Source organism: Stegostoma tigrinum, chromosome 22, assembly GCF_030684315.1.
Source record: "Stegostoma tigrinum isolate sSteTig4 chromosome 22, sSteTig4.hap1, whole genome shotgun sequence".
Classification (NCBI taxonomy): domain Eukaryota; kingdom Metazoa; phylum Chordata; class Chondrichthyes; order Orectolobiformes; family Stegostomatidae; genus Stegostoma; species Stegostoma tigrinum.
The window spans coordinates 49,102,315-49,127,745 of NC_081375.1; the positions used below are offsets into that span (position 1 = coordinate 49,102,315).

At 41.0% G+C, this 25,431-nt stretch overlaps 1 protein-coding gene across 3 annotated transcripts in view; it reads left to right on the top strand.

The window, feature by feature from the left end:
* LOC125463524 (uncharacterized) overlaps nt 1-25,431 on the top strand; it is a 413,194-nt gene that overhangs the window by 208,611 nt on the left and 179,152 nt on the right. For all 3 annotated transcript variants that reach the window (XM_059653821.1, XM_059653820.1, XM_059653822.1), the window contains exons 6-7: nt 3,004-3,178; nt 6,757-7,207. In XM_059653821.1, the coding sequence (XP_059509804.1) occupies nt 3,004-3,178; nt 6,757-7,207 (626 nt within the window). The remainder of the gene's footprint in view (nt 1-3,003; nt 3,179-6,756; nt 7,208-25,431) is intronic.

Genomic DNA, 25,431 nt, shown 5'->3' on the forward strand with positions numbered 1-25,431 from the left:
GGACTGTTTTGAAAAGTACTCTGAAATTCATAAATTGGACATGTCATGCAGCTTTAACAAAAGAGAAGTATACAAAAGTAGGTAAAGAAACAAAAATAAAACTTGTTGGAAAGGCTCAGCAGGTCTGGCAGCACCTATGGAGAGAAATCAGAGTAATCATGTTGGGTCAAGTGACCCTTCCTCAGAAGTGACAGGAAGGGCCACTTGACCTGAAACATTAACTCTGATTTTTCTTTCCAGATGCTGCCAAGCCTGCTCAACTTTTCTAGCAATTTCTGTTTTTATTTCTGATTTGCAGCATGTGTAGTTTTTTCAGTGTGCAAGAAAAGAAATGACATGTGAAGACTGACACAGGTTTGTCAAGCCTGTTTCAAAAAGCACTAACACAGCTCAGGACCTTTGTTACTTGTGTTGTTTTCTCTAACACCAGCTTCATTTCCACGCCTCACTCACTATCTATCAAGTTAGAACCTGAAAAGAGTGGTAGTGCAGATTTGTTTTTAAATCTTAAACTTGTTCATTGGCTTCACCAGTCAGATTAGATTAGATTCCCTACAGTGTGGAAACAGGCCCTTCAGTCCAGACTTGCAAGACCTTTTCCAAAGTACTTCAGGTGATCACAGTAAACATTAGGTAGTCGCATGTCTTTCCACCTACCTTTTCATTCGTGGCAGCAAAAAAAACTGACAAGCTTGGAGAATCTGCAGTCACTACCACGCATTTAATCTACTTTTAATGTTTGATTAGCTTAATATACATGATTTCTCATTTTTCCTAGCACAATCAATTCAATCCACACAGATGCTGTCTGATGCATTCAGTATTTCAGACTCTTGAATTAAGTCTGTGTTTTCAAAAAAAAACCCTGTCGTGATAACGAAGGGTTTTAAACTGAGTCTGGGGTCAGACTGGCTTTTGAAAGGCAAAACATTCAAAAATGGCTGTAGCTTTGTGATTTACCTCAAGATAGCAGTGAAGGACTGGGGAATGGGGTGTGCTTAGGTTGGTTGAGCGATTTGAATGTGTTGGGAGGGCGTTCAGGACAGATTTGGTGAGAGCATGGTGTTGAGTTGGAGATAGGAAAGTATCTGTTTGGATGGATTTTGGAGAGTGTTTGTAATGGTATTTGGTATACAAGTTAGCTCATTGGACCTGCAGAAAACACTCCAGCTACTCTTGGCCCAGAAAGAGTGCTGTGAAGGTACATATCTGATGAATCCAATACTTCTCATGTTTTTACCTGTCAGATGTCCTAAATTAAAATGGTTTGAAAAGAGAAGTCCTGTTAAAATAAAGGTATGGCACATGTGTTTAAAAAGGCTTCAATAACCAACTCATTTCATGATGACAGATTAATTACCAGCCATTGACCTGCTTCTGTTAAAATTAGAAGTTGGTGGAATTTGATTCCTCTTTCAGATTTTGTATAGTTTTGTCTGTCCAGAACCAAATTAGGTTCGAGCTTTGACATATGGTTGCACCATGATAGTCATGTGCATGAAACGAAGTGGCATCTGCCAGACATAGACCTGCAAACATAGACCCATTTTGCTACTGTATAAATTGCAGTCTGTTTTATTCCATTCATGGTAATCTTTTTTAAAAGCTTATGTCGTGGAATAACCCAGAAATCGATGAGAACATAGAACATAGAACGATTACAAAGCTTTGCTTTAATTGATGTACAAGCTTAGGGCATTGTAGAACTCTCTGCTGAAGTGATTTTATTCTTTTGGTAGGTACAAATGAAATCATGTGTTTCATGTATTGAAAAACAAGTTGCCCATTTGCACAAAAAAACTCTATATATTTAAAAAGGATGGTCTATTTTAAAAAAAATTAATAACCTGGAAACTGCTGTACATGACCTGAAGAAAAGTTTTATTGGGGATATTTTTAAAAAAATGTTTGAGCCAAGAATTATAAATATCACATTATGGTGAGTCCAGATAGCAAAAACCTTGTTCATTTCCTCTTTGATTTGGAAATACCAGCGGATGTATCACAATGGGAATATGAACGACAGACAGACATAAAATCATATGCGAATGTCTGAGTTTGGTCTCACCCAAATCTTCCTCCCTCCCTAGAACCGGGAGTGTATTGGTTCTTTAATGTTCCTAGACCTAGATTTCTGGTAAAAAGCTAATTCAACTCGATAGATAAAGTGCCAAAATTCAGAAAGCATTGAAACTGCAAATGGTTGAAGGAGAGAAGCGGCTTTTGTTTTTTCAGATATCTGCAGAACTGGAAATTCTGCCCACAGAAACAACTTGGTGCAAATATCAAATCTGGTGCTGGAGTTGTCTGAAATTGAACATTTCATAAAATCCCCAGTGTGCGGAATGAAGCAGGATGTTTGGCCCATCAGTCCACACAGAGCCCCTCCCCATACCTGTAACCCTGCATTTCCTTGACTAATCCACCTAGCCTGCACATTCCTGGACACATGGGCAAATCAGTATGGCCAAACCACCTAACCAGCACATCTTTGGGCTGCGGGTGGGAACCGGACCACTCGGAGGAAACCTGCACAGACGGGGAGAATGTGCAAACTCCACATGTTTTGCCCAGTCAAATGTAGGTCTCATGTTGTGAGGCAGCAGTGCTAATCACTGAACCACAGTCAAACCCGTACTCTTCCTGGATGCTACTGGAGTGCCTTGAACATGGGCATTAATTTCAAATAATGGATCTGATTTTGAACTATGTCTTCTGAGGCATGTTTTGTGAACAAAATATTTTCCCACAATAGTTATATAATATGCAATGCTTTCTCTCTCTCTAGAGAGGCCTTTCTCGAAACCTGGAAGATAGAGATAGATAGCTTCTGGATTTACTTTGATTTGTTTTAATAATTGACATTCTCTACAGGATCAAAACTCTGCTTGTTCCGTAAAGCTTTTGGTTGCCTGCACTAAAAATAGAGTAACAGAGCCAGTGAAACATGTAACTCGCATGTATTCTTTCTAACAATTTCCTCCCCTGTCTTTGTGTCTCCAGGAACCTGGGCCAGCTAAAGTGGCAGTGACAGGTTCAGGAATCCCTGATCCAGAAAAGGTTCCAGATTCACGGTCCAGCCTGTGGCAGGAAGAGTTTCATGGTAGAGATGTGGAGACAACTCAAAATTGGCCGCCTCCTGACGGTGGCTGTCTTGGATTGTTTTCCCTGAGAGAGGGTAGGTGGAGTGAATGCCTTTTCAGGTATCTACATTAAACTCCTCAGTGCTGCAAATGTAAACTGTACAGTTTCATTTCAAGATAATAAAATGTGAGGCTGGATGAACACAGCAGGCCAAGCAGCATCTCAGGAGCACAAAAGCTGACGTTTCGGGCCTAGACCCTTCATCAGAGAGGGGGATGGGGGGAGGGAACTGGAATAAATAGGGAGAGAGGGGGAGGCGGACCGAAGATGGAGAGTAAAGAAGATAGGTGGAGAGGGTGTAGGTGGGGAGGTAGGGAGGGGATAGGTCAGTCCAGGGAAGACGGACAGGTCAAGGAGGTGGGATGAGGTTAGTAGATAGCTGGGGGTGCGGCTTGGGGTGGGAGGAAGGGATGGGTGAGAGGAAGAGCCGGTTAGGGAGGCAGAGACAGGTTGGACTGGTTTTGGGATGCAGTGGGTGGGGGGGGAAGAGCTGGGCTGGTTGTGTGGTGCAGTGGGGGGAGGGGACGAACTAGGCTGGTTTAGGGATGCAGTAGGGGAAGGGGAGATTTTGAAACTGGTGAAGTCCACATTGATACCATATGGCTGCAGGGTTCCCAGGCGGAATATGAGTTGCTGTTCCTGCAACCTTCGGGTGGCATCATTGTGGCACTGCAGGAGGCCCATGATGGACATGTCATCTAGAGAATGGGAGGGGGAGTGGAAATAGTTTGCGATTGGGAGGTGCAGTTGTTTGTTGCGAACTGAGCGGAGGTGTTCTGCAAAGCGGTCCCCAAGCCTCCGCTTGGTTTCCCAATGTAGAGGAAGCCGCACCAGGTACAGTGGATGCAGTATACCACATTGGCAGATGTGCAGGTGAACCTCTGCTTAATGTGGAATGTCATCTTGGGGCTTGGGATAGGGGTGAGGGAGGAGGTGTGGGGACAAGTGTAGCATTTCCTGCGGTTGCAGGGGAAGGTGCCGGGTGGGGGTGTGAGGGATGTGTTGCGGGAAATACGGGAGACGCGGTCAAGGGCATTCTCGATTGCGGGAAATACGGGAGACGCGGTCAAGGGCGTTCTCGCCGCCCCCGCCTCAACCGCCCTAAGAGGATCCCCCTCGTTCTCACACACCACCCTACCAACCTCCGGATACAACGCATCATCCTCCGACACTTCCGCCATTTACAATCCGACCCCACCACCCAAGACGTTTTTCCATCCCCTCCCCTGTCTGCTTTCCGGAGAGACCACTCTCTCCGTGACTCCCTTGTTCGCTCCACACTGCCCTCCAACCCCACCACACCCGGCACCTTCCCCTGCAACCGCAGGAAATGCTACACTTGTCCCCACACCTCCTCCCTCACCCCTATCCCAAGCCCCAAGATGACATTCCACATTAAGCAGAGGTTCACCTGCACATCTGCCAATGTGGTATACTGCATCCACTGTACCTGGTGCGGCTTCCTCTACATTGGGAAACCAAGCGGAGGCTTGGGGACCGCTTTGCAGAACACCTCCGCTCAGTTCGCAACAAACAACTGCACCTCCCAATCGCAAACCATTTCCACTCCCCCTCCCATTCTCTAGATGACATGTCCATCATGGGCCTCCTGCAGTGCCACAATGATGCCACCCGAAGGTTGCAGGAACAGCAACTCATATTCCGCCTGGGAACCCTGCAGCCATATGGTATCAATGTGGACTTCACCAGTTTCAAAATCTCCCCTTCCCCTACTGCATCCCTAAACCAGCCTAGTTCGTCCCCTCCCCCCACTGCACCACACAACCAGCCCAGCTCTTCCCCCCCCCCCCCACCCACTGCATCCCAAAACCAGTCCAACCTGTCTCTGCCTCCCTAACCGGCTCTTCCTCTCACCCATCCCTTCCTCCCACCCCAAGCCGCACCCCCAGCTACCTACTAACCTCATCCCACCTCCTTGACCTGTCCGTCTTCCCTGGACTGACCTATCCCCTCCCTACCTCCCCACCTATACTCTCTCCACCTATCTTCTTTACTCTCCATCTTCGATCCGCCTCCCCCTCTCTCCCTATTTATTCCAGAACCCTCTCCCCATCCCCCTCTCTGATGAAGGGTCTAGGCCTGAAACGTCAGCTTTTGTGCTCCTGAGATGCTGCTTGGCCTGCTGTGTTCATCCAGCCTCACATTTTATTATCTTGGAATTCTCCAGCATCTGCAGTTCCCATTATCTCAGTTTCATTTCAATTTGTTTATATATGTTTTTGCCTATTATTGTATTTCAGGTTGGTACTCAAATGGCTTAGGATTTTTAAACTCTGTTTGCTTTCTCTTCAGCATTTTGAATAATCTATACTCATGCTTCAGTTATAATTGCAATTATTTATCTCTCTTTCCAATTTGCTGTTGAATAGCCCAAAAGGCCTTCAACATTTTGGTCAACTGAGTCTGTTCCAAATTTAATTGCAGTTAAGTCTGGATGTGGTTCAGTGCAACCAGCCTAAACGTTTATGTTGGCCTGCTGTATCGACAAGGCTTCATTACTCCTCTATCCTTTGACATTTTGCAGAAAACTAATTAATTTAAAAAATTTAACTGATCACTGAAACTAACTGTATAGTTCTTTTATGTACTTGTTACAATAATTCAAATAGTCAGATGTCAGTATTTAATTATTAACTATTTATTTGTAGCTACCCTTTATTAATGGATTGATATTTCCACATATTAGAGTATTAGAGACTCACTGTGCTCATGCATGTACAAATTTATAATCAAGGAGAGATTATACATTCCCATGCTATGCTTACTGCCCATTATTTCCCATGTAATATGTCACACACTCTCTCACAGACACAGACCTCTTTCCAACTCTCCCCCCTCCCCCCAAAAAAAAACCAGTTTCTGCTCACAAATACTATTCGGTCATCTCCAAAAAGTTTGAATATAATGAACGCTTGGTAGTTACTTACATGATGCATAAAATACTCCCAATGTTCTGGAACTGCATCATTTCTCACCAATAAAAATATCTTAGGCAGATGTGAGAACAATTGATGTGGTTCAAATGATTATTTCCTGAAATAATCATTGATTCCTTCCCATCTAAGCCTCCAGGGTCACTTGTATTAGTATCCCAAAATGAAATGTACATAATTTAGACGATGTTTTCTGGGATTGGTGCTGTGACGTTTGTGTATTCTGTTTTGGGATAGTTGCTTCTAAAATATGAAGCACTCATCTCCTACCCTTATCCCATGCAACTTTTCAGAACAATTTCCCTGATATCTAAAATACAAAATAATCTTTAATGTCCAAGCTATCCAGTGTGTGTAGTATTTTGAAATTTTAAGTGTAATGTTTTGAAAATGGGTATGTAAAACTGCTGTCTGAATGTTGCATAAACTGTCTCACTATTAGCGAGAGGTACTAGATTCAGAGCAGGTTTAGTGAATCTTGTAAGGCTGTAAAAGTTCCAGATTTTCAACAGATGGGCTACCTATTTACACATGGTCATTGATTTCAAGGTAGTCTTTATTACTGAAGAAGTGTCCTCCCTCTGCTGCCTGAACTGCTGTGTTCCTCCAGCTCCACACTGTGTTATTTCAGTATGTATTTTAACTTTTTCTCGAGCAGGTGATGTCCATCCCCTTGATGTTGTGTCTGATCATAGTTCTGTTAATGGAGATGAAGTGGATAGAGGAAGGGTGCAGTCTCTTGACCAGCAGAGGCAAGAAATATGCGTCCTTTCGCCTGCCAGCAGTTCTTCAAGCAAGTACAGTACAGAACCTGGTGGTATTCCCCGTTGTCCATCACCAGTGTATAGTGATCCTTTCCCGTCGGCCAGTAGCTTGTTATCCAATGGATCGCATATCAGTGGGTCAATGAGCTCTTTGGATTCCGAAGCAAGTGGAAGCACAGTAACAAGCACAGATAGTCACCAGGCTGAAGCGATGGCCAGAAGAGCTGACCATTCACGAGCCAATAGAGAATTTTATGAGGCTGACATGAGAAAAGTGGGAAAACGGACACGAATAAGAAGTCCAGAGAGAGGTGAAGCTGACCATCTGATTGGGCAAGATGGAAGGTAATGATTTTTCTTAATTTGTATCATGTTGCTTCCTTTAATTTTGTGCAGTACTAATTAAGATAAGCTGAGGAAGTGAGCTATAAAGAAGATTTATTTTTCTATTTTGGCCTTTTTTGGAATTGGTGATACGGTTTTGTTTCAGTACGTTGACAAAACAATTGATCAGATAAATATTCTTTGTAAACATATCCAATGTTCAGTGGATTAGTGTTCTAAAAATACTTTTTAAAATCTTTCATTCTCAAATGCATTTGCAAGCTGACATATGATTATCTTATTTTTGATTGCAAGCAATAGAATATGTAGTATTTTCATTTCTTCTGGTAAATGTTTGTCAAAATAGCCATGCTGTTTTGTTGCCAAACCAAACTGCATTGAAAAGTGAGCACTGTGATATTGTTTTGATCCTTTTTATTCTGCCATCTTTAGTTTTTCAAATGAAAATAAATCATGTATTTGTAAATGTAATTTAGCCACTCTCTTCCCTCTCCTTAAGATTTTTGTGAAGTTTCTTCTTGTTCATTCTTCTACAATTAAGCGTCCATATGCTGCTGAGAAAGGGCATAGAAAAACTGCATCACTTAGATGTATTTAAGTGGTGCTCTGAAAATTACAAAAAAGGTGGCCATGTGCTAGTAACAATAATATTACTGGATCATTATTATTCGGAGTGTAAAATATTCCTCGTCCACCCCACTTCAAAGTAAAGAATTCATCTCTGGCAACTTTTAACCTTCGTACAAGTGGACGCGAAGTGCAAAGACTGTTGTTTCCACATAGCATTCAAACTTATGTTTCCATAGGGATCACGGTAAAGTCATAGAGAACTACAGCACAGAAAAGGGCAAGGACACCAAATACCACCCCTAATCCCATTTTCCAGGACTTGAACCAAACCTTGTACCTCTTCACTGCCAGTGCACATCTAAATATTTCTTAAATGTTATCGTAGTGAAATTGAAAGCAAGAATCCGAAAATAAATTTTGGGCATTGTATTCCCTAATTTATTAGCATCTTCTGCTCTTTCCCAGTTTTACAGGCAGAGTCTGATTTGAGTTTGTGGGATTGAGTTGAACTCCAAAGACCTGGGACAGTAATCGTGCCTGATTTATTTCTATGCAATACTAAGGGATGACTGCACTGTATCTTCCTTTCTTTTCTCTTTGGCCTGAAGGAAGGCTTGCCATACCCTTGCCATCATCATTACGATCAAAGTTTGAATGAATTTACTCCTTTCTGTCCCACTCCTACAATATAAAGATGGTGGGGTGGCATGGTGGCTCATTAGTTAGCACTACTGCCTCTCAGCGCTAAGGAACCAGTGATCCTAAATCACATGTTTCAGTATAGTCTAAATATTATTTCTGCATGGAACCTGTCTCAGAATTTCTCTCCCCTAACTAGTCATTCCTCCGCATCTGTGAGGGTTCATTTCCTGAAAACTCCTGCAAATGATGAATTCACAAGTGCGGAGCATAATAACTTCTGCTAAATATAGGGCTACATTCCTGGACCCCAAGATTATTTTATGGGCTGAAATAAATGAGTGAGTACTAGGTGTGGAAGGCACAGCACAGTGCAGTCCTGCATCCCTCCCAGCCACTCTGATGCACCCTCCTCATCCTCCACCTCCAAGAACAAGTGTCCTCAACTAACTCACCCTCCTGAATACTACATCTTTGCCTGTGGAGGGTTGAGGGGAAGAGCTTTGTGCCAGAACAGGTTGGCGAGGAAGAGTGAGAATGCTGCTTAAGTGAAAGTGGTAGTGAGTAGGGGAGCTTGGCCTGCAGCTTTTGAATGATAGTTTAATTTGGATAAATGCAAGAGATTGCATTTTGGTAGAACAAACAAGGGGCAGGACTTACACAATTAATGGTAGGGCCGCCTGGGTAGTGATGTAGAAGAGAGAATTATTGGGGTTCATGTTCATAATTCTTTTGAAGTTAGTATCACATACAGATAGTGTGGTTAAGGCGTTTAGCATGCTTGCCTCCCTTCATTGCTGAGATCATTGAGTATAGGAGTTCAACATGACATCCAAAGTTGTAAAGGACATTGGTGAGACGTCTTCTGAAGTACTATGTGCAGTTCTGGTTGCCTTACTAAATGAAGGATATTATTAAATTGGAGAGGATTCAGGTATGATTTACCAGAATGTTGTCAGTAATGGAGGGTTTGAATTAATAAAATCAGCTGGGACTTTTTCCACTGGCGTGTTGGAGGTTGAGGGGTGACCTTGAGAGGTTTATTGACTCTCACGGGGCATACATAAGGTGAATAGCAAGGACTTTTTCCTAGGGTGAGGAAGTTCAAAGCTAGGGGACATATTTTTAAGGTGAGAGAAGAAAGATTTTTAAAAAAGACATGAGGGGCAACTTTCTCACACAACGTGTGAATGAACTTCCAGAGAAAGTGGTGGATGCAAGTACACTTGCATTTCAAAAGACATTTGGATAAGTACGTAAATAGGAAAGATGTGAAGTGATATGGACCAAACGCGCACAAGTGCGTCTAGTTTAGTTTGGGAGCATGGTCAGTGTAGACTAGTTGGACTGAAGGGCCTATTTGCATGCTCTGACTGATTCCTGTGCAATTAGCTGACTAAACTCTGATCTCTGTGATTCTACCCTTAAACTTCTCTGATTCTTAACCTCTTTCTCTATTTCAAGACCCCCTTAAAACATCTCATTTTGACCAAGCTTTTAATCATCTGTTTGAATGCCTTCATCCTTGCTTCAGTGTCAGTTTATATTTTACACTTCTGTGCAATGCCTTGGGATTTTTTTTTCTCTCATGAAATGCTGTGTAAATAGAAGCTACTCTTATTAGTACTTAACAGGGGAGGTGATTCCCAAGAGATCCAGAATGTTGTGGGGGACCTGTGTTAAATCCCACCAAGGCAGAGGGTGGAATTTGAATTCAATGAAAAAATTTTGAATGAAGCCTGATGACCACGAAGCCGTTGCTGATTGCCAGGAAAACCTATCTGGTTCATTGGTGTCCTTTAGGTTAAGAAACTGCCATCTTAACCTGGCCTGGCCTATGTGTGACTCCAGACTGACGGTAGTTTGACTCTTAACTGCCTTCTGCGCAATTAGGGATGGGTAATAAATGTGCCTAGCTAGTGATGCCCTCATTTCGTGAATGAATTTTTAAAAAATAATGCGAGTGGTGTATTTATGTGCTGAACTCCTTGGTGAGTAATTTTAACTGTGCAGATTTATCAAGCCAAAGTATTACTTTGGCTTTTAATTTTGGATCCCTTTTTTTTAAACGTCATCTTTCTTTTTGTTTGTTCCTTTCTGCAAGTGCATCCTTCATTATAAACAGACATGTTGACTTAGCATTGTGATATTGCATGTTTAGTGTTAACGTTAAGTGCTATGGGTTTGAGCTAAGTATTGATTAAACCCAGTCAGTGTTTAGCTTTGATTTGAGCAGACTGGGAAATTCCTGAATTTGAGAGACTGAAGTGACAGTATACATGAGTAAAGATCATTTGCATCTTGGTAGTTGGCTATGTGGGATGGTAGCAGCCTACCAGCAGGTCATTTACCCATTTTCTTAGCAACCAACTGGAACCAAGACCTGAAGGAGACTTGATTCACACAAGTAAAAATTGTATGAGCCATACGGCAGTACAGACTGTGTTTAAACTTAATGGGAACCTGCTGGGTATATACATAAATGTATAGCCGAGACTGTATTTGAGCTTTGATTTGCTACTTAATCCAGGACTTCAAAGGTTTTCAGTAGATTTGTAGCTCAGGTTGTGCATGAGGTTGTAGACTTGCTTGCCAAGCTAGTGTATTTGGTTGCAGATGTTACAGCACCCTGCTAGGTAACATCGCCAGTGCACATTTGAAGTGTTGGTGTTTTGTCTGGCTTTTTATTTATATGCCTCTGTTTGCTGGGGTGGTTGGTATATTGGGTCCAGTTCAGTGTGTGTGTTGATGGAGTTCCAGTTGGAATGCCAGGCCCCCAGAAATCCCCTGGCATGTCTCTGTTTGGCTTGTGCTATTATGGATGTGTTGTCCGAGTTGAATTCATGTCCTCCTTTGCCCGTGTGTATGAAGACCAGTGAGAATTGGCCGTGTCTCATGGTGGCTAGTTGGTTTTTGTGTCTCCTTATTGTCAGTTTGCTTCCAGTTTGGCCAATGTAATGTTTTTCATAGTCCTTGCATGGTATTTTTTAATTTTACATTAGTTTTATTGTTTGTGGGTATGAGATCCTTCATGTTCATCAGTAGCTGTCATAGGGTGGTTGTTGGTTTATGGGCTACCCTGATACCTAGGTGTTTGAGTAGTCTTATGAGCTTCTCAGATGTTGGTGATATGGGTACCTACCTTCCTGATTTCGTCCAGCAGTGTGGCAATTGTCTCTTTGGCTAGGTCAATATTTATATCCATAAACAGTGCTGTTACGTTGAACGATATCATAATCTCGTCCTCTTGTCTTCTGGTGTTGGTGATCATGTTGAGGAGTCCTTTGGAGGAGTGGATGGAGTGGGTAGTGTTGTCAACTAAGTATTTTATTTTCCGTTATAGTTCTTTGGCTAGTCTATATGTTAGCATACTTCGTAGTGAGACATTTAGTCTGAGGGGGTCCCCTGGCTTGTGTACCTTGGAGAGCCCATAGATGTGGAATGTGTTGGATCTCTCTGGCTTCATGTTTTTGGTAGTCTGTTTTGCTGATATTTCCTGAGTTGTGTAATTTCTTCAGGGTTGTTTTGATCCAATTCTCTAACTGTGGCATTAGGTGTATCGCCATCTGTTAGTAGTGCTTTAGTTTTCTCAACATATTCGGCTCTATTAAGCTTTACTGTCATGCGTCCTTTGTCCGCCGGTAAGATTACTATGTTTCTGTCTTTCTTCAGTCTTTCCAGGGCTTTCTTCTCTTCTGTGTTGAGTGTTCCACTTAACTTTTCTGTTCACTGTTGGGATTATTGTCTGTATGATGGTCTGTAGAATTTCCTCTATTGAGTCCACCGAAAAGTGTTGATTCCAGTACACCCAGGAAGTTGGTTATTTTGGCGTCTCCGTAGTTATGATTCAGTCCTGGTACTAGGATGGTCTTCTCAGTGTCTGTAAGTGGTTGGTCTGAGATATTCTTGATCCATGTTTCTGTATTGGCTGTGTTGTCTTTGTGGGTGAGTTTGGGTAGTTTTTCTTGTAGGGCTGTTCTTTTCTTTGTTCCAGTCTTTTGTTCTATGGTGAATGGCTTGTTTTAGTGTAGTTGTCCATTCTTAGTCAGTTGTGTTGGAGTATAAAGTTTTTAATATACAAAATAACAGTCCAAGTACTGTGAAAAACATGATATAGGCTAAACTGGAAGCAAACTGGTAATAAAGATACATGAACACCCACGAGCCACTAAGAGACACGACCAATTCTCACTGGTCTGAATACATACGGACAAAGGAGGACACAAATTCAACGGGGACAACATATCCATAATAGCACAAGCCAAACACAGACAAAGCCATGGAATTCCTGGAGGCCTGGCATTCCAACTGAAAGTCCATCAACACACTCATTGAACTGGACCTGATATACAAACCACTGCAAAGCAGAGCCAGAAATAATGCCAATCACCCAGCAAACCAAGGTGTGTAAGTCACAAGCAGAACACCAAAGCTTCACTGGAGGCGTACTGACAATGTTACTTTGTAAGGTGACGAAATGCCTGCAACTAAATACACTGGCTCGACGAGCAATTCCACAACCTAATCTAGGACTGAGGGAAGCGGCTGAGTGGACGGAATTTCTCGAAAGCGCCAAATAAGAAGTTTGACAATCAAATTATTTTCCTGTCATCAGGCTAGCATTTCTACTTTCACCCTTTAAATGTTGGCAACCCTTAATCACTCTACCCATTTTAATTCAGAATGAGGGAAATAGGCACTTCAGCATGATGCCATTAAAGCAATGGTCATTATATTAACACTTAAGAATGTAATGTCTAAAACATTGTATGGATTCTTATAAGAGAACATAAATTTCAATGAAACCCACTTTTTAAAATGCCAGTTTGGCAGAACCTTAAGTAGTCAGAATTTTTGTTTTAAAATTCATTCATGAGATGTGGGCATCACTGGTTGAGCCACCATTTTATTTACCATTCCTAATTACCTAGAGGAGCACTTAGCTGGTCTGGCCCACATGTGGCTCCAGACCCACAGCAAAGGGCAGCAGATTTGCATCCATAAATTTTATGACCTTTGATAAAGTTTAGAGGGTCATCATTAGGTCAGCTGTCTATTCCAGATTTAGTGAATTCACATTTCACTGTCTACCATTTGTGGAATTTGAACCCATGTCCCCAGAAGTTTGGCTTGGGGTTTTGGCTAGTCCAGTGAAATTATCACTAAGCCATACCTTGCCTTTTCTGGAACTTTTCCAGTAACAGGAAGCCTCCCTAAGGGCTCCTTTAACTGCACATATTTTTTACCCTGTTTATATTTAACTAGCTTGTTCTTTATCCATTCACATGACAAGGGCTTGGCTGGCTAGGCCAGCATCAGTTGCCTATCCCTAATTGCCCAGAGGACAGTTATGAGTCACCCACATTGCTGTGGTGTCTGGAGTCACATGTAGGCCGGATAAGGTAAGGATGGCAGGACATTAGTGAACCACATGGATTTTTCTGACAGTTGGCAATGGATTCAAAGTCATTATTGGACTCTTAATTCCAGATATTTATTGAATTCAAATTCCACCATGTGCTTTTGGCAGGATTTGAACCCAGGTCTCCAGAACATTAATTGGGTCTCTGGATTAGCAGTCCAGCAATAATACCTTCACAAACAGGTTGTCTGTTGGTATGTTGGAAAGACTAATTCTGGAATATGGAAATGTTCCCCTTATTAGACTTCTTTGTAGTAAAGGCAAATAAACCATTAAGCATGCAAACTGTATTCTGTTTTTCAGAGCACAATATATTATTTTCCCGATTTATTTAACATCTCATTGTTGTACAGACTTTGTGTTGTGGCAGCTATGCTGTTCTGTTAAGACAAGGTATGCTTGGTTTAAAATGGTTTAATCCCATCTCGTAGGTCTCCTGAGAATTACGATAACTGATTATTTCAACATTTCAATGTATGTATAATGTTGAAATGGTCAGTCATTACAGGTAAATGATATGGCAATCGAAAAAAGGTTTTTTGATTAGTGATTTTCTGCATTTTATGATTGCATACTTTTATAATGCTGTCTCTAGTTTTCAGTAAATGTAAGAGTTGACTTGAATTTTTATATTCTATATATTGCAAGTAAAAAATTCTTGTTGGCTAGAGTTCAGATGTAGGCATTCAGCATTTTGTTTGGAGCCATTTAATGTATTTGCATTACGGATACTGGTATAGGTGGTAAGAGCAGTATTAAGAATATTGCGCAAATCTGCAGCATTTCATTTTCTTAGACCGTGGCGTTCTGAAAGGTTGAGGTAATAAAGTGAAACACATGTTTGGCTCCATTCAAAAATACTTGGGTGTATATATCTTTAAACATTATGCATGTATTCCGCATTTCCCTCTGGTAGTGTTTACTTGTATCTACAAAAGTTGAATCCAAAGGCACTCAGTGCTTACTTGTAGGAGGACAGTCAAAAACATGACATCAACTCTCCTGAGGAGTCATATGGCATAGGTACTGAACCAATCGCATGTTCTATTCTAATTTATGCTCATTTAGCTAATCTTGGCCAAGGTGGGGTAGATACACTTCACCTCAAGTGAAGAAAAGAGGGAAAAATATCATCCTGCTGCTCCTCCTGACTGCTAACCAACCAGTAATTTAGCTGGGAGGTGTGTTTAGGTATGTGAACTTACGGTATGCACAGGATTGGACTTGGTTATGTTATCTACTGAGCCATTTGGTTGACCAAGATCTGGCTTGTGAATTTAAATTGCATAATAGATTTAATTTTGAGTAGATACTTTGGAAATTAAGTATTCTGCTCCTTGATTGCTCGAGGTTTTTGTAAGTGGCTTTGCTTCTAATCTGAAACAGACTTTGTTTTTTACATAGTTAATGTGGAGTTGTAATACTTGCTGGCACACAGCTTATTGTGAATGATATAGTTTCTAATGTTTATGCTGCTATTAGTTTTTAAATATGATTTAAATATTGCATCCCTATACAGATAAAACTGGGCATAAACTAAAACAAAACTGAAGAATACCTTGTAGCATGACAATTATTATAGCTGCACAGTGTGTCTTTTGGCTGCTGGGACCGCCATCTGCATCTGATGGTGTCGTCATTGTCAGCAATCACTCGCTATCAAGTTTGATTGTCCACCTAGGAAATTCATTGTCTCTGGTCATGGGCTATTTAGCTCCTGTTTGGCAGGTGAGTTAAATCTCCAACCAAACATTTGGCAAGTGGTTTCAGAAGGCGAAAATGGTCTTTGGCTTTGATCACTGGCATTCCATTCTCCGCTTTCTTTTCTAATTTTTCATCTACGGATTTTCTCTAAGAATTGTGTCCCATCATATGGGAGTTTCTTAGGGTTTCCCATGTACATTCCTTGAGGGAAGTCTTCAGGAGTCTTTTAGATGTTTCTTTTGACCTCCCCTCATTTGACCGCCTTAGGATGACATGGTGGCTCAGTGGCTGGCACTGCTGCCTCAGAGCGCCAGGAGCCCGAGTTCAGTTACACGCTTGGGCATCTGTCTGTGTGGAGTTCCTCCCGGGTGCTCTGGTTTCCTCCTGCAGTCCAAAGATGTGCAGGCCAGGTGGATTGGCTATGCCAAATTGCCCATAGTGTTCACGGAGGTGTAGATTAGGTAGGTTATAGAGGGATGGGTCTGGGTAGGATGCTCTAAGGGTCAATGTGGACTTGTTGAGCCAAAGGGCCTGTTTCCACACTGTAGGGATTCTGTTATTGAGTTAGGCAAAGCAGATTTGTTTTGACATTTGGAACTCTGACATCCTAAATATGCAGCCAGACCAGTGGAGTTGGTTTTGGATGGTAATGGCTTTCATGCTGGTGCTATTAGCTGCTTCAAGGATGCTAACGTTACTACGCATGTCCTCCCAGATGATGTAGGGAATTTGTGTCTCAACATTGGTGATACTTCTCAAGAGTCTTGAGGTGGCATCTGTATCTAGTCCGTGTCTCGGAGCCATAGAAAAGAATTGGCAGACTGACTGCCTTATGCACAAGAATCATAGTATCGGCCTGAATGTCGTGGTTGTTGAAGACTTTCATCTTTGAGTATCTGAAGGAGGCACTTGCATATCGCATCACTATGTGATGTTGAATCTCTCTGATATTAGCCTTATATGAGAGAGCTTCTAATGTAAGGGTTCCACATCTAGGAATTTCTGCGTTGACCTTAAAGAGATGGACTGGAACTGGGAAGTTGTTTCCGTTAGGCAGGGAGGCTTGGACCCATGGGCACAGCCTTAGAATTAGAGGGGTTCAATTTAGAATGGAAATGAGGAGACATTTCTTCAACCAGAGTGGTGGGCCTGTGGAATTCATTGCTATGGAGCGCAGTGGAGGCCAGGGTGTTAAATGTCTTCAAGGCAGAGATTGATAAATTCTTGATCTCACAAGGAATTAAGGGCTAAGGGTAGAGTGCAGGTAAGTGGAGTTGAAATGCCCATCAGCCATGAATAAATGGTAGAGTGGACTCGATGGACCGAATGGCTTTACTTCCACTCCTAAGTCTCATGGTCTATACTTTCACGCTAAATTATCAACTCCTGAAAGTAGTGGTAAAAATGATGCAGGACCATTTTTTTCCTTTCTTGGTTACAAAATTTCCCAGTTACAAAAATTAATAACTGAGCCCTTTTCGATTTTCAGATTAATCCCCTTACAAGCATTGGAAATAAAAATATTATTTACTCATTTTGTGAGAAGGGCCTGCCTTTTCAGTTTGAAGTTGTTAATGATAATACAAAAGGTTGCAACCTAGTTTTTGCTGCTTTGTGAATGAATAGTAGAAAAGTAGTAATTTTAACTTTTGTTGAAAAAGTTAGCAAAGTCTAATTGAGATAAAAATATTATTTAATTTAGAGTAAAGTTGTATTCATAAATCCTGTTAAATGCAGTATGCCACTGGGAATGTATACTAGTTATTCTTTTATCCATGAAACAGTACTAAATTAGTCTGCCAAAATGCATTGGTTCAAATGTCAGTGTTACTTTATTGTAATTTTGCATGCATCTCCCCCCGCCCTCCGTGAGATGCATATTGTGAAATTCTATATTGAACAGCTTTTATCTAATTGTCTTTTATTACCATCTTTGTCAAATCTAGTTATTTTATTCTTGGCAGAATGCCAGCCATTGTTTTGGACCTGAGAAGAAAGGGGGGGGGGGAAAAAAGGAAGTCGAGAAATTCTTTGTGTATCGTATGTATAAGTAAATGGGCAATCAGACATGAGTTACCAGCTGCATAAGCTACGCACGGCTGTGTACTTTTTTTTTAAACTTTCTGCACTGTGATCCATATGCCTGTCTTTAAAAACTACCTCAGCAGTTCACCGTTCTACAGCTTTTTTCTGTTTTTAATTAGTTCATTAATGTCAAAAGCAATGTTTAATTATGTTTAAGTGCCTCGAAATTTATCATTGGTCCAGATGATTAAATCCAAGTCTGAAAAGTTTAAAATTGAGACTGAGAGGCCAGCAAAAGGGCTGATTATTCTTTTAGTAAAACAGGTCAAAACTTTATTTTCAGAATGGGAGATAATTAATTTTCTTTTTGGGTTAAAGAAGATAGTGTCACAGCTCTCTGAAAATCATTTGTACACAGAAGAAACATTACGCAATATTGCCTTTTAACCTATCCAAAATAGTAGTATTAGGCTTTCTTGTTTTGACCTTTTAGGGTAATAACAGTGGATTGGGAATTTTCCTTAAAAGGTTATGAATGAAAATTTGTTGCAGCAATTGAGTTACCAGCTCTCCCTCGGTAGGTAGCTAGTTCCTGCAAGTTATTTGACTTGAGGTTGCTTGGCACAGTGCACATGACGATTTCCATCTGTTGCTCTGAATACGTAATGCAAGAAAATGCTGAGCATTTGGAACTCTTGCACAGTTTGGATTTTTTGTAAAACAGAAACAAAAATCATGGAATTTATATATACATGGCTCTCTGTTTTTTAAAAAAACAATACATATTTAAAAACATGAATTGGTAATATCAATGTGATTGTATCATAAAGAATGCCATGATTGTTGTAATTTTCCTTACAACATTTATCCTCTGGAGATGACACAATTTCCCTATCCTTATCACTCTAAAAAAGAAAAAGTAAATTGACTGTAATAAATTTATACATTGCAAATTTATAATTTACTTCAGCTTTTTAATTGTATAACAAAAGGTCCAAGTTGCTTCAAAAATAACGATAGAAATAACATATCCCTTTCTAGTAAATTTAGAAGAAAGATGACTTCATAAAATGTTTTCATCCAGTCCTTATCAGTTAATTAAGCTTATGAAAGTTTATTATAAGAATGCCCAATATTAATAATTCACGCTGTTACTTTTTTATAATCTTTAACTCAGTTGTAACACTGTTGTGGTGTTATTTTGAACAAGATGATTTGCCTGATAATCTAGCCAATATTTATATCTCAGCAAACATCATTTATCTCACTGCAATTTGTGGGACTATGCTGTGTAAAAATTTTTGTGCCAGGTTTCTTCCCATTATAGTAGTGAGTGCATTATTAAAACTGTGTAGGTATGGTGCCTCATCCAGCTATCTGCAAACTATTGCTGTCAGAAACCATTTTTTAAACCCCCTTTGGACAGATTTTAATTATTATTAGGTCAGTAAAGGTGATCAGCTTTTTGCTCCACTCTTTGACCATGGTCAAAGCTATGCTTGACCCTACTTGACCAAGTCTGGGCCAATCCAACCAACTCATTCTAGCCCAAACAACCCAATGTAAAAACTCATATGATTTGAATTGGCATTAGTTCTGGGGTTAGTGTTTGGGATACATGGCACTATACTACTTGGTTGTGAAGTGCTTTTGGATATCCTAAGCTTATTACTTAAATGTCTAAGTGATTCATTCAACTTGTTTTAGCTTTTCTTCATTCCCTTGCAAATACCACTTGAAAATTCTTTGTAGCTAGAGGAAAGTTCAAATAGTTAAATTCAGTTTTAATGGTTTTAGATTTATATTGCAAATGTACCTTCAACAAAAAAAAACAAGGAAATCAGAAAACATATCAAATTGCTGGCAAACTCCACAGGTCAGGCAGTATCTGTGGAGAGGAAGCAGAATTAATATCTTGGGGTTCAGAACTGATTGTGGCTAGGAAAAGGTTGATATGTATGCTGAGGATAGAGTGAGGTTGGTGGGGTAAGGAGTAAATGATATTCTCCCAACTCCTTACCCCAAACCACCACACACTAGGCCTATCATCATTATGGATTGCTGCCACAAACAACCCGTTATCAGTGACTAATGGTCCCCAGTAGCAGCTGATCATTCTCCCAGGCTGACCTTTGTCCAGTCCGTTGGTCTGCCCAACTGTGTTTCTCACAGTGTCTCATGGTCTCACATGCTTTCTCATACCACCCCCAATTTGTGCCAACTGGCTGTCATTCAGTAGATCTGTTAGCACTGTCTTCTGCTAGAATTTTCAATATTTGGCAAAATAGGGGAAATCACACAATGCACGTTGTTGGGATATAATCCTAAAATAGACCAAACATTCAGGATACTCCAGCTTCAGATATTCATTATTTAAGCTGACTTCTTCTGAGATTATAGGAATTTTATGATGTAGTTGATCTTGATTTCATATATAATTATTTAGTTCAAGAATTATACTTGCAAGAATATAATTGAGGTAGGGATGCTTCCAAAAAAGCCCATTGAGCAGAGTTCATTCACCAGGTCTGTGCAGTTATGATGCTAAAGCAGCCTGCCAATCAGTGCTGCTCATTACAGACTAAATGACCATTGCCAAACAATTATTTGGTGCCTCGGACTTGAACGTGATCTTTGTTTCTGCTCGTGTTGCATTTGCCTATATATGTCAGGCATTCATTAAAAGAAAAAGCATCACTTTGACTAGACTACCTTTGCCTGGGCATTTTGTGTGGGCATTACAAAACGAGAAAGATCATGTCTTTGAGAAGATGAGGGATATCGGTTCATTCGGATCTTCCATAAAATGTCTCGGATCTTGTTTCTCTTGCATCTGCAGTCTGTATAGGGCTTTTGAAATGACTGCTTACAATAGGAAATGCCTAATCTTGCCATGTAAGAAGAGTTGACCTCCGAGGAGGAATGCCTTTTTATTCCAGATATTTCATGGAACAAAAAAGACCTTGCTTCAACATTAATGATCATGGGAGATTCTGCTTAGCTGCCATATTGGAGAGATGCAGTGTGGTCTCCTTTTTTCTAGATCTTCCTGATTAAGTTGAGAAGTTGCAGTACCAATTGTTTAGGAATGTAATTCACTGTAGGTTAATAACTTGAATGAAGAAATAAAAGATTGTATGCCCAAGTTTGCAGTTGAGAGAATTGGCTAATATGTATAAGTAAAATCATGCATTCATGGTGTCAAAAGGCAATTTTTTTTATTGGTAGAGATGAAGAGCTGTGATGAGCAATATGATTAAATATGAAAGGTTTTTTAAGAAAGGGTACTTCACTTGAGAAAGGACATGAAGGCATTGCATAGGTCATGAGATTTATTAGAGAAGATCCAAAAATCAGGGAGTATAATTGTGGCTATCTTAGACAAGGTAGAAGAGGAGATTTAATTGAGGTATTTAAAATTTTGGGGCAATTATTTGGGATGAAGAGAGAGTATTTCTACCACTTGAAGATCAGTCTCTGTGTAGCACATCTTAAGGTAATTGGGTCATAGGTGACAATTTTTTTTTAATGTAATGAACAGTTAGGGTTAGGATCTCAACATTTGATAGCGTTGTGGCACACAGACCTACTTGTAGCCTTCAAAAAGGAATTGGAAAAGCAGTGAAAGGATAGCAAACTGCTGATAAGAAAAAAGAAGAACAAAGAAAATTACAGGACAGGAACAGGCCCTTCAAGCCTGCACCGACATGCTGCTCATCACATCTAGAACCCCGACCCTTCCTGGGACTGTATCCCTCTATTCCCATCCTAGTCATGTATTTGTCAAGACACACTTTAAAAGTCACTATAGCATCTGCTTCCAATACTCCTCCAAGCAGCAAGTTCCAAGCACTCACCACCCACTGTGTTTCTTTGGAAAAAAAACTTGCCTCGTACATTAACTTTTTAAACCTTGCCCTTCATGTCTTAAACCTGTGGCGACTGACTTTCACCCTGGGGGAGAAAGCTTCTGATTGTCCAGTTTGTCCATGTCATTCATAATCTTGTAGACCTCTAACAGGTTGCCCCTTAACCTCCGTTGTTCCAGTGAGAACAATCAAAGTTTCTCCAACCTTTCCTCATAGCAAATGCCCTGCATACCAAGTAACATCCTGATAAATCTTTTCTGTACCCACTCCAAAGCCACCACATCTTTCTGGTAGTGTGGCGACAGGAATTGAACACCATATTCCAAATGTGGCCTAACAAAGATTCTATAAATGTACAACATTACCTGCCAATTTTTAAACTCATTGTCCTAGGTAATGAAGGCAAGCATGCCATATGCCTAGTTGACCTACCTTTTTCTACTTGCATTGCTACTTTCAGTGACACTGTGTACCTGTATACCCAGATCCCTCTGGCTGTCAGTACTCTTAAGGGTTCTGCCATTTACTACATATTTGTCCATCTGGATTTTTCCAGATTAAACTCCATCTGCCATCTCTCTCCCCAAGTCACGAACCAGTCTATGTCCAGCTGTGTCCTTTGGTCCTCACCGCTGTCCGCGATTCCACCAATCTGTGTCATCGGCAAACTTACTGATCAGACCGGTTACGTTCTCCTTCAAATCATGTACGTAAATGAGAAACAACAAAGGTCCCAGTACTGATCTCCTGAGGACCTCATTAGTCACAGCACTCCATTCAGAAATGCGCCCTTCCACTGCTACTCTCTGTCTACTATGATCGAGCCAGTTTTTTTTAAACCATCTTGTAAGCTCACTTCTGACCCCCGTGCAATTTTATCTTCTGTATCAGCCTCCCAGGAGGGACTCTTTGAGAGGCTGTACTGAAGTCCATGTAGACATCATCCACTGCCCTACCCTTATCGATCATCTTCGTCAATTCCTCAAAAAACTCAACCAAGTTAGTGAGACACGACCTTCCTTTCACAAAACCATAGTGCCTCTCGCTAATGTCCCCACTGATTTCCAGGTGGTTGTAAATCCTGTCTCGAAGAATCCTCTCCAATAATTTCCATACAACTGGTGTAAGGCTCACTGCCTGTAATTAGCTGGATTATCCCTGCCACCCTTCTTAAACAAAGGAACAATATTAGCTATTCTTCAGCCCTCTAGGACCTCCCCTGTAGCTAGTGAGGATACAACTATTTCCCTCACGGCCCCAGCAATTTCCTCCCTTGCCTCTTTCCGTATTCTGGGATATATCCCATCAGGCCCTTGGGATTTGTCTACCTTTAATGTTTTTCAAGATCCCCCAGTACCACCTCCCTTTTGGTCTCAGCATGAAACAAACTATCTATATACCCTTCCTCAGTGTTGTCATCCACCAAGGCCTTCTGTATGGTGAATACTGACGCAAAGTACTCACTTAATACCTCTCCCATTTCCTCTGACTTCACACAAATTCCATTCCCTGCCCTTGAGTGAGCCAACCCTCTCCATGGCTGCCCTCTTGCTCTTTATGTATAAAAAGCCTTGGGTTTTTTCTTAATCCTGTTGGCCAATGACGTTCCATGACCCCTTTTAGCCCTCCTGACTCCTAGCTTAAGTTTCTTTTGACTTTCTTTGTATTCCACCCTTGCTTCATGTGTTCCCAGCCTCCTAGACTTGATAAATTCTTTTTTTTTGATTAGGCTCATGATATCTCTCGTCATCAAAGGCTCCCTAAGCCTGCCAATCCTGTCCCTCCTCGACAAAGGAACATGCCAATCCTGAGTTCCCAGCAATTTACACTTGAAAGCCTCGCATGTACCATGTGATGTGATGTGTGGGGAGTGAACACCGGTTGGATGGGCTAGTTCGGCCGAGCTTGATTTTTTTCTTTCAGATAGCACGGGTTGATCTTCTATTCTACACTAAACATTGTGCAAACAATAAAAGGCCGCAACTTGTCCATAAAGCTGTTTGGCCTGTTTAGAAATGAAATTTTGACTGGAATTTGCACTTAAGTTTGAGTGGGACAGATTCAGCTGAATCTAGGAGCATTCTTGAAAAAATATTCATTCACAAGATGTGGGCATTGTTGGCTGGTCCAGCATTTGAGGGGTGGCACGGTGGCTCAGTGGTTAGCACTGCTGCCTCACAGCGCCAGGGACCCGGGTTCGATTCCACCCTTTGACGACTGTCTGTGGTGTTTGCCCATTCTCCCCGTGTCTTTGTGCGTTTCCTCCGAGTGCTAGTTTCCCCCCACAGTCCAAAGATGTGCAGATTAGGTGGATTGGCCATGTTGAATTGCCCATAGTCTTCATGGATGTGTAGATGAGGTGTGTTATAGGGACATGAGTCTGGGTGGAATGCTCCCAGGGTTGGTGTGGAATTGTTGGGCCGAAGGACCTGATTCCACACGGGATTCTATGAATTTATTACCCACCCCTGCTAGCCACTGAGAAGATGGTGATGAGATGCTTTGTTGAATCACGACAGACCATTTGCTCTGTGTTCACCGACAGTTCTGTAAGGGAGAAAGTTCAAGGGCTTTGATCCAGTGATGCTGAAGGAATAGTGGAATAGTGACTGGTGATATTCCCATGATAGATGACATGTTACTGGGAAGGGAACTTGGAGATTATGGTTTTCCCCATGTGTCTCCTGCCCATGTACTTCTAGATGGTAGTGATCATGCTTTTGGGAGGTACTGCTGACGGACCTTTGGTGAATTCTCACATCCAAGATGTAGGAATCTGTTTTGTAGATCAAAAGAAAGATTTTACTGAAGATGAGAATGAATATTGCTGAAGAAGACATTTTATTGAAGCTTTACATTCTTCCACTCATTAGGGCAGTTCATAAGAGTATGGGGTGGCGGTGAAAATAGTATTGATTGGCTAGCAAGTGGATGTTGTGAGCAGAACTGGATGTTTTAAGAATTATAAATATGTTGATGGTGTTTAAATATTTAAAATTCAAGATCTACTAATATGATACCTCTGTTCAAGAAAGCAGGAAACTAGAGGCCAGTCAACCTAGCATCTGTTGTTGGGTAAAATGCTCAAGTCCTATTAAGGAAGAGATAGAATGACATTTAGAAGAGCTTAATGCGATCAAACAGCATCAGCATGGTTTTATGAAATGGAGATCATATTTGACAAATTTGCTAGAGTTCTTTAAAAATATAATATGCAGAGTTGATAAAGGGGAGCTGCACTGTTTTTGGATTTTCAGAAGGTATTCAATAAGATGCCATATAAAAGGTTATTTTACAAGTTAGGAGCTCAGTATTACAGGAACTGTATTAGTGTGGATTGAAGATTAGTTAGCACAGTTGAGAGTCAGGATTAATGGATCTCTTTCAGGTTGGAAAGATACTTAACCTGTGGATTGCCACAAGGATCAGTCCTAGACAGTTAAGTACTTAGCATCTTTATTAAAGACTTCAAGGGGCGGGAGGGTATGCAGGTCAGAGTGTAATGTATCCAAATTTGCTGACTGCACAAAAATAGGTGGGAGGGCATATTGTAATGAGAACATAAATCTGCAGGTGGATATAGATTGTGAATTGGGTAAAAGCCTAGCAGGTGGAGATTAATGTAGGAAATAGTGGGGTCCTTCTACTTTAGGAGGAATCAAAAGACAGACCACATCTACTGTATCAATCATGTTCATTCAGTTTTGAGTTTTGACTATTCATGAAGGAATCAATTACTGTAATGAGGAGGGATAATTTGTTAGAGGGGTCCTCAAATGAGGCAGTATTGAAAGCAAAAAAGAGGCAATTGCTTTGCTGAAGTTGTACAATAGACGAAACAAAGATATATAGGCAAATCTTAGAGGTGTAAAAATAATGGGGAATTTCAACTTCCCCAGTGTTCACTGGGATAGGCAAAATATGAAAGGCTCAGAGGGAACAGAATTCTTAAAATGCACCCAGGAGAGCTTTTTCAGCCAACACATAGAAAGCGC